Source organism: Sturnira hondurensis, unplaced genomic scaffold (genome assembly GCF_014824575.4).
Source record: "Sturnira hondurensis isolate 20B ecotype Veracruz unplaced genomic scaffold, ASM1482457v3 Scaffold0002840, whole genome shotgun sequence".
Lineage (NCBI taxonomy): Eukaryota > Metazoa > Chordata > Mammalia > Chiroptera > Phyllostomidae > Sturnira > Sturnira hondurensis.
The window spans coordinates 34,346,917-34,360,512 of NW_028075471.1; the positions used below are offsets into that span (position 1 = coordinate 34,346,917).

Consider the following 13,596-nt stretch of genomic DNA (forward strand, 5'->3'; position numbering starts at 1 on the left):
CTCTGCATGCGCACATTCTACGCTGGATGTTTCTTTTCCTTTAACCTTACGGTAGAGAAACCCATTTCTTTAATGCAGGAAAATTGCAGTGTGAAGAGCTGGCCATGGCTTTAATTAGTAACTGATGAGTTCTCATTGTGGCAAGAAAGAATGGTGTCCTAGTCCCTTATATAACAAAATACCATATACCAGGTGGCTTATAAACAACTTTTATTTCTCACAGTTCTGAAGGCTGGAAAGGTCCAAGGTCAGGGCCCTAGCACTTTCCATGTCTGCTGAGGTTCTCGCTGTCACCTCACATGGTGGAAGGGGTGAAGGAGCTCTGTGGCCACCCTCTTATAAGGGCATTAATCCCGTTCCTGAGGGTTCTGCCTTCAGGATGAAACAATTCCCAAGGCCCCATCCTCATAAACAAGGTTGGGGGTCAGGATTTCAACATGAATTTTAGGGTACACATTTAGACCAAACAAATGGCTTAATATCAGTTACCCTAAAGCCAAATATCATTTTTGGAAGGTGCCCACAAGAGTTCCACTAACCCCAGAGATAGGTCAATCTAATTTGCCAACGCTACAGGGGAGATCTGGCGAGATGGTTGGAGAGCGGAGAGGGAAAACAGCGGTGCTGGAGTCTGCCTTCCCTCGAGAAGGGAGGGGTGGGGAAGTGCGATGCCCTCTGCCCCCTCCCCGCCCCACCCCGTAAGGATGAACGAACTATCCTGGCTTGTAACAGCAGGAGGAAGCTTGTAGAGTGCACATGGGTGGGAAAGTTTGCAGCACACCTGTTCTGGCAAGTTAACATGATGGCAGCGGAAGGCATCCCCACTGAGCATGTGCCAGGGTAGAGAAATGTTTGGACACAGGAAAAGGCCCTCCCACTTCCTTCTGGAGCGCCTAGGATTAGGGGCCGAGATTTTTTAAGAGGGTGGGCGGTGACTCCACTTTTTCTCCCTTTTGGTTCCCCTTGCTTGCGCTGTTAGGAGCCCAAGCCTTCTGGGCCACTGGGCCCTGGAAGCCCCAGGTCTGGGAGGGTTTCCCAGGCCCCTCCTGGTGAAAAAAGCACCCGAGGCACAGACAGTTGGCACTGCGCTGTGCAGTTCTGCTCTGCCTGGAGCACGGACTCTCGGGCGGGCAGATGGCCTGAAGGATGGGGCCTGGGCGTTGGGCCTGCCGGCAGGAGCGGAGAACAGGGCAGCGGATACAAGTAGCTCCAGCGAGCCAGACTCCAGAAAGATGCCTGAACCCGGACTGTGGCCAGGAACCAACCAAGCCACCTATGTGATCGTGCTGCAGCTTCCCACGTTTCCCAAAGGATGGGATTTTAAATGGGAAAAGGAATTCCAGGTGCAGCCTTGAACTAATGTGGCAAAGGGTGGCAGGATTGCCTTTAGGTGTTTTAGAGGGAATGAGCTCTGAGGCAGAAGAGCTCAAATGGCCCCCCAAGCATAGTGCTAAAGTGCTATCTAGTGTTCCCACGTGCGAGAAGTGCGTGCTGTGCATTACAGAGAAAATGTTGGTTAGATTTGCTTCATTCAGACATAAGTTCTTAGACTTGACACTAAACTGTGATCCATTAAAAAAAGGAGATAAATTTGCCTTCATCATAATTTAAAACTTTTGCTGTGCAAAAGATCCCAGTTAGACGATGAAAAGCTATGCTACACACTGGGAGAAAATGTCTTGCCAAGCACGTATCTAACAGAGAAATAATATCCAGAATACATTAACAACGCCAAAAATTCAACAGTAATTGATACGGAAAACCTTTGTTCACCCGACCCCCAAGCACCCCAGGGAAGAGCTCGCAGGCCATTTAAGAAAGTAGGTAACAGGATGTTCCCAAGGACTAAGATAAGCCCGGTAGCCAGAACTAATTCCTGCATTCTGCTTCCGTATTCCGCTTTGCCACATAGACAGGAACCCTTTGTTCAGGGCTCAGAATTTGGAGACTGACTCTTCTGGGCCTGTGCACGTAATAAACTACTCGTGTTTTCCTCTATCTCCTCTCAGTATTTCTTCCCGCAACATTTGGTTCCCTGACTGGGAAACGAGCTCATGCGAAGCAGGCATTTACCTCCGGTGAAGACAGTGGGGGTTCGGTGGGCAGACCCGGTTGTGAGGGGAGGAGCACTTGCCCCGGTGATTTCGGGCCTACCAGTAAGGGAGGACCCTTTCGCTGTACCCTTGGCTGCTCCAAACCCCGGGCGGGATGGGAGAAGCGGACCACGACCTGTCGGAGGCGCCAAATCGCTAAGTGCCCCGGGGACCGGACCCAAGACCAGGGAGAGACTGAGCACCTCTCAAGCCAGAAAATTTGATCGGAGTCAGGAGCTTAGACTGAGTCCCATCGCCGGACCCTCACTCGGGGAGGGAAACGTTTTAAACTCTTGGGTGTTTGTCTGTGTGTTTGTAGGAGTGACTGTGTTTGTGGCTTTGTGGGTGAAAAACCTATGGAGCAAGAGTGACACCCCACCCCCTCTTGCTGGAGGGAGGAGAGGTAGCCGAGGCCCCGCATGGCCCCCTGTACCTGGTCCTGCTAAGCGGGTTGCCAAGGTGACAAGCAGGGCTATCCCAGCCGAGTCCCCTTGACTGAGCCAGGAGTGAGCTGTGAAGACCTCCCGGCCGAGCTGGCCGCCCCGGCAGTGGGTCCTTCAGGAAACCTGATACCTCCCGGGAGTAGGGAGCCACCAGATTTCCTAAGCAGAGGAACCAAGATTAAAAAAAGATAGATAAATTTAAATAAGTAGAAATATAAAGGATGTGAACGTTTTAAACCTGGAGTAAAGGAAACCTAAACTACTTGTTTTCTGGTTTCGTGGGAAAAGAGCAAATTTCCTACATGTGGTTCTGTTTCTGATCAGAAACCTGTATTGTAAGACCTAGGAAAGGTCGCTTGTAGCCGGTTGGGGAGAATGCCTTTGCCACCTGGGACCCAGGAAGGGTGAACTGGGGCTGATGAGTGCTCCAGCCTGAGGCAAAGCAGCACGCCTCTGCCATGAGACTGGGCCTGAAGGAGCATGTCTCTGTGAGGCACCAGTGGATGCATTGGTGCATGAGAATGCCTGTGTGTTGTTTCAGAACTCTGTGTTTTGGATTTTGTTCTGTATCTGCTCTGAAAAGGAAAAAGAAAAAGCCCACTGGCAGGCAACAAAGACCAGGGTTACAGGTGCCTACAGTTCTCAGCCTAGCTGGCTTAGACCCAGACCAGACTGCCACAGTGCTTAAGAAACTTTCCCACTCACCTCAGAGAGGCCCTGGCCAGAGGGATCTAAAATCATTCACCGAGAAGGAGACTGGATGACCTTGGACTGATTTGCTGCTGCTGGCACTACTTAGAATTAGGAATGCCCCTAAGTCTTTAGGAGACCTCCTCCCATCCTCAGAATAGATAAAGGGGGGAGATGTAGCAGGAGACCTGTTTAGACAAGCCCAGACAAGTCAGAGGGACTCGTCCGTTTGCTGAGCCACTAAGATAAGGAGGGGTAAACAACTAAGTAACTAAGAAGTAAGAACAAAAGAACATTATATGACCCTATCAGCAGCCCTGCTTTCTTGCTTCTGTAAACCTGCTTAGCTGTGTGCTGCTGCTGTGTGGACCCTGCAGCAGTCAAATTCTCTGTGTAACTGGTTTTGATAAGAATGGCTCTAGTTTTGAAAGTTATGAACTGAGGTCCAAGGCTGACCATCTGATTTATAGGGCGTTTGCAAGGTCTAAGCTTCAGAAAGGTGAAAAATGTCCCTGCGAATCTAGGGACTTTTAGCTGCCAGATACTGAGTTTAAGTACAGTCCTTCCCAGTGTGGGAAAGGAACAGGGATTAAAAGTGAATTATGGATAAATCTGGATAGGTAAAAAGGCTATAGAAGGTTTATGAATATTGCAGAAAGTCTGTGGAAAGTTATAAAAATAAATGGAAATGTGAAAGTTTTGGAAAGAAATTATGTGGTGTTAGTAATAGAAGGTATAAGGCATGGAGATGCATCTTGATGGGTATTAGAAGGAGAAAGATTTTCCTTCAAGCTTTGTGTTTTTCTCCCTACCTGATCCCTCCAGAATTTGGCATTCTGAAGGAATGAATGATGACGTAAGGTTTCTTTGCATAAAACCAATAAGACCAGTCATTAATAGTGGTTTTGTTAACCAGGACTTTGACTGGAATGTCACGCCTGAAGGAGGCATGTATGGGTTCTGGTCGTTACCAGAGAGCTCAGAGGAACTGGGATTGACCTGTGAAGCTAGCGAAAGCCCACGAAAAAAAAAAAACCTGGTACTTTGGTTGGTTGTGCAGTTCCAGCCAGCCTTTCCAGGGAAGGAACGAAGGTTGTCTTCCTGAAAGATGGCTAAAAGGAACCTATAGGCACAATGGAGGCTCAAGGATTTGAGTGAAACGACTAGTACAGGCGAAGCCAGATGGAGGATGTGTGGCTCTGCTTCTGTGCCCTGAGGGGCAGACTGAGAAGTCAATCTGAAGGTTCCCTGTGTGAGTTCCAGCAAAGCGGATTTGAAGATCATAAGTGATCCAGGCTGCTCTTGGTGTGTTTATGCAAATAAACAGTCAAAATCAAAAGTGGAACCTAAAGTAGTCCTTATAATAACAGTGAGGGTGATCTTAAGGAGAAAAATTACAGTTCTAGGAAAATCACTATGCTCAGTATTAGATATCAGAATGGCGCAGCTAACTGTCTTAAATTTTCATTTAAGAGTTGAAACCAGGTTTGTGATGTCACCAAAGATGTACAATTTACAGGTGCAAAGGACCTGTCAAATTGCCACTGTTAAATGTCATTTCAGGAAGGACCTTGCAATGGAATGTCATCCCAAAAGACAGTCTCACAGGCACAGCAACTGGTTTAGGGATTATTGTCTGAATTAACCTGTGGGTTCTTCTGTTTTCATAGGCCGTATGCCTATGACCTGCCTATGCCTATAGATGATTAGTTACAATATAGGCCTCACTTAAGAAGCCCATCTTCGTCACGCCCCCCCTTGAGACTCAATGGTTTGATTAAACTAAGTAGTTAGGTTGATAAACAGTTGGGGTGGTCTGTGGGCTTCCCTTTAGAACTGATTTTCCCTTTTCTGTCTTGATAACTTGGACAGAAAGGGCTCAGAAATCTGAAAGGAGGGAAATTCTAATGTATTCCCCTTAGCTCAAGTGAAGTATAATGGGCCACAAGTCTTGGATAGGTGTAGCATGCCTTATATACCTTCCTCCAGATAAGCCATTCTTTACTGAAGTCCCTGCCTTTGTCATTTAAAAGTTATAATTTAATTGTGCTTCCAATTTCTTGCCTAATCTATCACCTCCAGAATATGACCTGACCAGAAGGCCAATGGTCCAGTAATGCCAGCCTTCGGACACCAAGCCTGCAACTTCCTGGTGACAGCCAACTGACCAGGACCCTGTAAGGTCCTTCCCCTTGCAGGAAGGACTCCCTCCGTGCTGCACCCCCCTCCTCCTCTTCCAGGGTACCCCTGACCCAAGTGTAGGTAGGACGACGTCCACGTCCAGCCTGAAGTAGTTATAAGAAGATGAGACCTTCGTCCATTGTCCTTTATATGATTCCAGAAGGAGAAAGGAATCTTAGAACCCCTCCCTAATAGTAAATCACAGGAGGAGAAAAATGATGAGGAAAGAAACCTCATTAATGCTCTGAATCCAGGAAAAGGGGGGGACCTGTATATTCCTAGGATAGAAATGTTGCTACTATGTAAATCAGTCAGGGATCATAGCAAAGAAAGTTAAAGGAACCAGAGAGCAGATCAAGCTGCTAAGGCAGCAGCCATTGGCTTGGAAGAAGCTGAAACAACCGCCCCGTTGATGGGCCCCCTCTTAGGCCTACAAATCAACCTGCAGGCGTACGCCCCAGCTGAAATAGAGTGGGAAGACAGGCTGGGGGACAGGAAACTACTGAAGGGAATTGGAGGCTGCCTGACGGACAAATATACGTCCCCCGGGGGCAAGCAAACCATCTAGTGAGGTGGTATCACAGCCTCACTCACATGGGCAAGATGTCCCTAGAAAACTTGTTAAAAAGGTACTTTTACTTCCCTAATCTGGCTGCGCTCTGCGCTTCAGTGGCCATGATGTGTGTGACGTGTGCCAGGAACAATGTGGTGGGGCACCCAGGAATAAAGCCAGAAAGTTATGTATAGGTAAAAGACTGGAAAAAGGAACCACTCCAGCCTGTATGGACTGGGCCCCACCTAGTACTACTAACTACCCCAACTGCCCTCAGAGTTGCAGGTGTCGCCCCTTGGATCCATTACAGCCAAGCCAAGAAAGCAGCTGAGCCAGTCCAGGTTTCGGAGCCCCCTGATGAGCAGCGGAGAGTGCCAGCCCTGAGAATCCGGAGATGGCAGGGAGGAATCGGGACATCGGAGGAGTGGACCCTCGCACCCGCCACTGTTCCAGAAGCTCCAGAGGGCTAAGGAGGACCCAGAGCCACCAGCAGACTCCAGCGCATGGATCGCTGTTCCTGGGAATTCCTGACTCTTGGCATCTTTGCGGTGATCCTGGGAACTGGACTAGTGACTGCAGCCCCCCCCCAAGAATGGAGTACTGGGGAACAGGCCACTCTTGGAGCAGCCTATCTCTGTATTGTCTGTACCTTTGTATGTATAATACGTTTTTGTCTACCCTGTTCAGCCCGTCTCAGCTCCGGTTTGCAGATGCGGCATGCCAGGAGAAAGGGTAAGGATAGGAGGCGGTGTAATGACCCGGTACATACTGCCAAGATCCTGTCCCTCTAGAGGCATCATTATCAGAAGATACCCCAAGATTTATAGGGCAGCCTTATACTAGCCTTATAGTGATGCTAGACCAGCTAATAGTGCGGTCAAGCATCAAAGAGGGGAATGATACAGAAAACCTTTGTTCACCCGACCCTCAAGCACACCGGGGAAGAGCTAGCTGGCCGGTTAAGAAAGCAAGTAACAGGATGTTCCCAAGGACTAAGATAAGCCCCGTAGCCAGAACTAACTTCCACATTCTGCTTCTGTATTCTGCTTTGCCACGTAGACAGGAAGAACCTGCAGACTATATAAACCCCAAGAACACCTTGTTCAGGGCTCAGAATTTGGAGACTGACTCCTCTGGGCCCGTGCACGTAATAAACTACTCGTGTTTTCCGCTATCTCCTCTCGGTGTGAGTTTCTTCCCGTAACAAAATAACAAACAATTCAATTAAAAAATGGGCAAAAGACATTAAAAAAACATTTTACTGGAGATACATAGATGGCCCATAAGCACAGCAGAAGATATGCAACATCATTAGCCACTAGGGAATGCAAATTACAACCACAAGGAGTATCTATTCTGGATCTCCCACCCAGCCTTTCACAAAGGGATCCAAGTGGTGTAACTATGCACTGCAGAAGGGGGAATGCCTATTTATTTCAAGATGATGAAGCACTGGTTCTTCGCTAATACTAATCTCTTGGGAGCCAGAAGACCACCATGAGAGAGGCTTGACAGGTTTTACCCAAATCTGCCCCTTGGTGAAGCCAATAGGAACACAGACATGCTGTGGTTACTCCCGCAGTTTTGACAATGTCACAGGAATAGATACACTTGGCAATTGGCAGACCCCTGCATTGGCTCCCTAATCCGTAAAGCAAGAAAAGGCCCAGTGGAAGTCTCTGAGCACCTCTCCTCCCCATGTGCCCCCGTCAAAATACTCAATACCACATCTTGACAAAGGGGGCGAAGAGAATACACAGGCTATTAAGCAGACCACCATCAAAGACTTGAAAAATGAAAGGGTGATTATTCTTGTCACATCTTATTTAAATCACCTATTCTATCTACTCACAAGATATGTAGATTTGAGAGAATGAGAATATATCAAATTTAATACAGTGATGATGTTCATTGAAGCTGCTATTCCATATGTAGTAAGAGTACATACTCTCTATCCTCTGGAAAATTTATTGAAGTTACTGAGATTATTTATTCCTTAAATACTTGGTATAATTTATCACTGGAGCCTTCTGAGCCTCGTTTCCTGTGGGAACGATATAAATTATGGACTAATTTCTTTAGCAGTTACAGTACTACTCAAGTTAGCTCTTCCTATGTTTTGATGAATTGTATTTTTCAAGGAATTTTTCACTTGACCTTCATTTCTCAATAAAATAATAATTATCATTTCAATGTCTATAAGATTTGTCATTTTTCATATAGGTTTTTCATGCCTTTTTCTTACCAGGTGTTTTTTTCTGTTGTATTAGTTCATTCTTTAACTTTCAAACCTTTTGTAATCTTATGTTTTAAATGCATTTTTTGTAAAAAGCAAATATTCCAGTTTTTTTAAAACATTTATTTATTTTTAGAGAGAGGGGAAGGGAAGGAGAAAGAGTGGGAGAGAAATGTCAATGTGCCGTTGCCTCTTATGTGTCCCCTATGGGGGACCTGGCCTGCAACCCAGGCATGTGCCCTGACCGGGAATCGAACCAGCGACCCCTTGCTTCACAGGCCCATGCTCAATCCACTGAGCTACACCAGCCAGGGCTCCAGTTTTTAAAATACCCTAATTTAAAAGTATTTGATAACTACAAAATTTAGTTCATATAGTGTAATAACTGATCTACTTGGGTTTTAAATTACCATCTTATAATGTGTGTGGGGGGACTTTGTATTTTTACTGCCTGCTGATTTTTCCCTCTTTTCTCTTGCCTTTAAGAAATATTTATCACCATTCCATTTTTTCTCCTACTTTGGAAAATATACACAACTTTTCTATTATTTTATTAGGTTTTCTAGAATCTAAAATATACCCTCTTCCTGGAAAATGAAAGGGCTTTAAAATATTTTAACACTACTTTTCTACTGGCTTATATGCCATTGTTATTCCTTTCATTATATATATAGCTACAACATACACCATACACGTGTGTGTGTGTATATATATATATATATATATACACACACACACACAAATGTACACACACTTATGGCTTAGTTTTGCTTGTCCTCAAACTGTAAAAACCTTATACTAAATGCAGTTTATTTCAATGGTTATAATTTTCATTTCTAGAAGTTACCTTTAGCCCCTTTGAAAATCTGCCTGGTAAACAATATCAGGACTTCAAAAGCACAGGCTGTATGTGCAAGGTGTTGCTAAGCTTGCTCTTTTACTAACTCAGACTGTTAGCAAATGAGCCTACTTCAGGAGTACCCCTAAATGCTCCTTATTTTGGTCCCTTCCAAAGCCACGAGAGGTCTTGAATAGTGTGACTTCTGCTGTTTTATAGCACACTTCTGTGGCAATAGTGCATGAGCTTAAGAGTGAAGAGGACTGGAAGTCAGGACACAGTCACATAGGAAATTGGGTGGTTTGGAGCAGAAATCATAGGCCCGGCGGTTTGAAGGGATCTAAGGCAATCTAGTTAAACCTCCTAGTATCTGTTGCTGAACTTGGGGGCAGGAGGAAGGTTGCTAGAATGGAAGTCTGATGAGAAAAAGCCCTCGATGGTTTACTCTAGGAATTGCACATAACATATATTCAGTAAATACTTGACTGAATGAACGCGGCAGTGCTGGACAGAATGAGGAAAAACTCAGTTCAACTTGGGAGCTGAATTTGAAGGACAAGGGAGTCAAGAAAAATGAGTAACCTAATTGAGCAGGAAGGGGGAGGTAGTTCAGAAGAAAAAATACACAGGTGGAAGCTGCGGTAATCAAACCTGTATTCTAATATGACCACAACCACATTAGCTTACTTGAACATGACCTTCACCTAGGTTAGATGGGATGCAAATCTAGTCTGATTTCCAAGAATTTTCTAACCACGTAACGATGTTGCTTTCTAGATGCTGCCTACACACCCTCCTGGTTCTTTCTGCACACCACAGCGAGGGAGAAACTGGTGTCGGCAGAAAAGCCAGCAGGTAAGGGGCCAGAACTGTAAACCCGTCTGCAGCACCACCCCCAGTCCTGGGGCGGCCATCGAGGGGAGTTTTAGAAGATGATTTACAGGAACAGGGTGGAGGGAGAACAAGGTCAGGTGTACGTGTCCAACTCCTGGAACTCCCGATTCCAGTTATCAGTTTGTGTGTAGCGGGCGCTAGCCGTGAAAGTATGACCAAGTACGGGCAAAGGTCGCCAACTAAACGGAAGGTACCCAGGAGAGGTCTCCCTCCCGGGCTGGCAAAACGCCGTCCGGAAACGCTTTACCTCACCCACCACAAGAAGAGAAACACCCGCGAGATGACACCCTCAATCCACCAGGGCACTCCACTCCCCCTTCCCTGTCGGCGCACGCACGCACGCACGCAGAGGCCGGAGGGTGACGTAATCTCCGTACCGTAAGACCGGCGGACAGTCGTAACTGCCAGGCAAGTGAGGCTTCAAGAGGAAGGGCACCCCCGCGATACACTCTACCCTGCTAGCCAGCACGCGCGCGCAGGTCGCTGACGCAGGCTCTGGCGATTAAAGCCAGTAAGAAGTGGCAACGTCACCACGCTCGAGTCGACCCTGCCGCACCGCGAGCCGCAAAAAGGCGGGGCGAATTTGGTTGCACCAACACCGGTACTTAGGTGCGGACCAGCGTGTCCTTGGAATTAGAGAGCGGGACGTCCGGCTTGCGAGTCGGAACTTCTGTGTTTCGCGCGCGACGAAAGAGCGGTGAGCGCGGGTCACGGAGTACACTGCAGGCGGAGGCTTAGCCATGGGGCGCGCAACGGCGTGGGGGACGCGCGGGCTGTTGGAGGCCTGCGCCTGGGATCTCCGAGCGGAGCCCGCGCGGGCCGGCCGGGCGGGGCGTTAGGACCCCGGACTTTGGCCAGGCCGAACCCTATGGGCTAAGGCTAGAGGTGGGGTGGAACTCCCCTACTCTCCGAAACTAAGTCAGGGCCCTGAAATCCCGGAGGCAGCTTGGAAGTAGATGGGACAGAACGCGGCCTCCCTGTTGGGGCTGAGTAGCGGTGGAAGTAGTAGACAAGACTTCCCGGGGTCAGGAAGAGCGGGAGGACGGTGCGCTGCGCTTCGCGTTCTCCTTCAAAGAGAGCAAAGACTGCCGTTCCTACGATAGGGGGTAGTTTTTTTTTTTTTTTCCGATCACTTCTCGCTTATCCCCTGACTTGCCCAGGCATCTCAGGAAGTCAAAATCACGGTCTCCTTGAGACCGGCCCACATGGTTGACCTCGTGGTCGGCCCCCAAGGATCCCGGAGGTGGAGAACGCGGTTCTTTGGGAGACCTCGGAGCCCGTCGCTGACCTCTCACCTACAGCAAGGCCGTTTAGAGTGACCTGAGCAGGCTGACACAACCATGACCTCTTAATGTATTTTGCCCATTGTCAGAGGGAAGTGGCTTAAGTTAGTGAGTGGAATAAATAGGCATTCTTACTCTTAGTCGAAATTTCAGTAGTTTTGGCTTAGTGCACTAACCTTGAAACTTAATCGGATTTCGTGACTTTCTGTGACCTTGACCTCATCTTTTAAAACAGTTTCGAACTAGGTTCCCAGTTTGCTTACTTGGGCTTTAACGGTCTCTCATCCGAACACACACGGATATGTTTTTAAGGAAGTTCTTTCAAATAGTGTTTGCGGGTTTCAAGTGTCTGTTGCAAGTGTACTAAGTAAAACGAAATTGAGCCTGGTACTTAATGTCACAGATTTACAATGGTTCAGTAATTAAGTGGTCAGTGATTGGTTACCACCATGTTTTTTACTTGGAGGGAAAACTTAATAAACCGAATCTTTCATTTTTAGGTTTTAAAATGGGTGATGTTGAGAAAGGCAAGAAGATTTTTGTTCAGAAGTGTGCCCAGTGCCATACTGTGGAAAAGGGAGGCAAGCACAAGACTGGGCCAAATCTCCATGGTCTGTTTGGGCGAAAGACAGGTCAGGCCCCTGGATTTTCTTACACGGATGCCAACAAGAACAAAGGTAAGAGGGAGGCAGTTAAATAACAAAGTACTGGTTGCTCAGTTGTAACCTGGGGTAAATCCTTTGTCTGGAGTGTATCATACTTAACAGTACACCTCTGCTCCTTTAGGGATAACCTGGGGAGAGGCCACGCTGATGGAGTATTTGGAGAATCCTAAGAAGTACATCCCTGGAACAAAAATGATCTTCGCTGGCATTAAGAAGAGTTCAGAAAGGGCAGATTTGATAGCTTATCTGAAAAAAGCTACTAATGAGTAATAGTTGGCCACTGCCTTATTTATTACAAATGTCTCGTGACTTTTTTATGTCGACCATATTTAAATTGATCTCATATACCAGAATTCAGATCATGAATGGCTGATAGAGCATTTCTTTGGGGCAGTTCTGATTTAGATAATATTGGCTTGTGGTTAAATGAATACGATCAGCTTTTTGAACTTTGATGGTAATTTCGGTTCAGCGACTGCTATCACTATTTCCCTCTTCTAAAAATATGATTGGACTTGGCTGGTAATATTCACCTTTCCACAGAGGTGGTGAATGCGGTCTTAAACCCTGTAGGAGATTGGTTTTTTATTTAGATTTATGCTAATATAAACATTTTAAATACTGAGAAAATCCCTTCACTGTTTATTAGAAAAGCAAGATTTGCTTGTATTTCAAATTGTGTTCATTAGCCTGTCAAAAGGCAAGGCCTGAAGGAAAGCTGGCAGTGTCCACTTTATCTATTTGGTCCTAACTATGCCAATTAAAAAAAAAATCCTGTATCTAAACTGTTGCCTTTAACTTACTGAAAGGCATTTTAGTGTGGTTTGTGTATAATATCAAATAAAGAATATTTAACACATCTCACATTTTATAGATGGTCTATAAGGTCAGATGCTTTAACAAGATAAAGTATCACACTTTGAATTCTTTAAGTCAGACTAAGTTATAATTCAGGATTGTCTTGAACAGAAACGATTGCCATTCAGAAACGATTGTAGAGTTACTCCGATATGTAGAGTTACTCCGTATGTGTGGTTGATGATGGTGCTTTTGCCAGCTCACTAGAAAGGTTAGAGGAGAATAGATCAACACAGAATTGTACATTATGTGATGATGCGGCTTAGGTTAATTAAAAACAAAATCACAGATCATGATTTTTCTAATGTGATTGATTTATACCTGATCCCCAAATTTTAATGGTTGAAAAGGACAATAGTCCTAAATAGTGATGCAGTGGGGTTATTAGCTATATTTACTATTTACTAGATGGTGTTTACTTGGTCTTCTGGAACAGCCTGGACTAGAACAGCCCTTAAGTAATTCAGCCCTCCAGGTCTTTGGCCAGGGTGATCACTGCAGCATTTATGCCAAACGTGGATGGAAGAGCGTACTCCTGGTCGTGTGGTGTTTATGTACTAAGTCCTTTTCACCAACAGTCTGTACCATACATTTAGAGTAGTTCCCGCAAATTTTAGGGAGACAGTGAGAGAAAGTAAGTCCTAGTCTGAGTGTTAATGGTAGGGAATTTAAAAAAAAAAAAAAGACATCCTGGAAATCTTTCGGCCATAAAACCCTTGTAACAGGACTTGGTAACCATAAGTTAGTGGTGTTCGGGGACAGTGTAGAAGTTTAGCTTGTAAGAGATGATCTAAACCCAGGTGGAAGGGGAGTTGATCTGTTTCTGTGCCTCCTACATCACCTCAGGCCAAGGTTGGCAGAG

The 13,596-nt window shown here is 46.1% G+C and overlaps 1 protein-coding gene across 1 annotated transcript; it reads left to right on the plus strand.

Moving 5' to 3' along the window:
• Positions 1 to 10,502: 10,502 nt before the first annotated feature.
• On the plus strand, positions 10,503 to 13,030 carry CYCS (cytochrome c, somatic). Its single transcript, XM_037041277.1, has 3 exons — positions 10,503 to 10,625; positions 11,712 to 11,888; positions 11,998 to 13,030. Exons 2-3 carry the CDS (start codon positions 11,720 to 11,722, stop codon positions 12,144 to 12,146), a joined length of 318 nt encoding a protein of 105 aa, XP_036897172.1. The 5' UTR covers positions 10,503 to 10,625; positions 11,712 to 11,719; the 3' UTR covers positions 12,147 to 13,030.
• The last annotated feature ends 566 nt before the right edge of the window (positions 13,031 to 13,596 follow it).

Excerpts from the sequence above, each read along its gene's own strand:
- CYCS (XM_037041277.1), top strand. The coding sequence starts at position 11,720 with ATGGGTGATGTTGAGAAAGGCAAGAAGATTTTTGTTCAGAAGTGTGCC. Across the intron at positions 11,889-11,997 it reads GGATGCCAACAAGAACAAAG|GGATAACCTGGGGAGAGGCC; the intron begins GTAAGAGGGAGG and ends CTGCTCCTTTAG.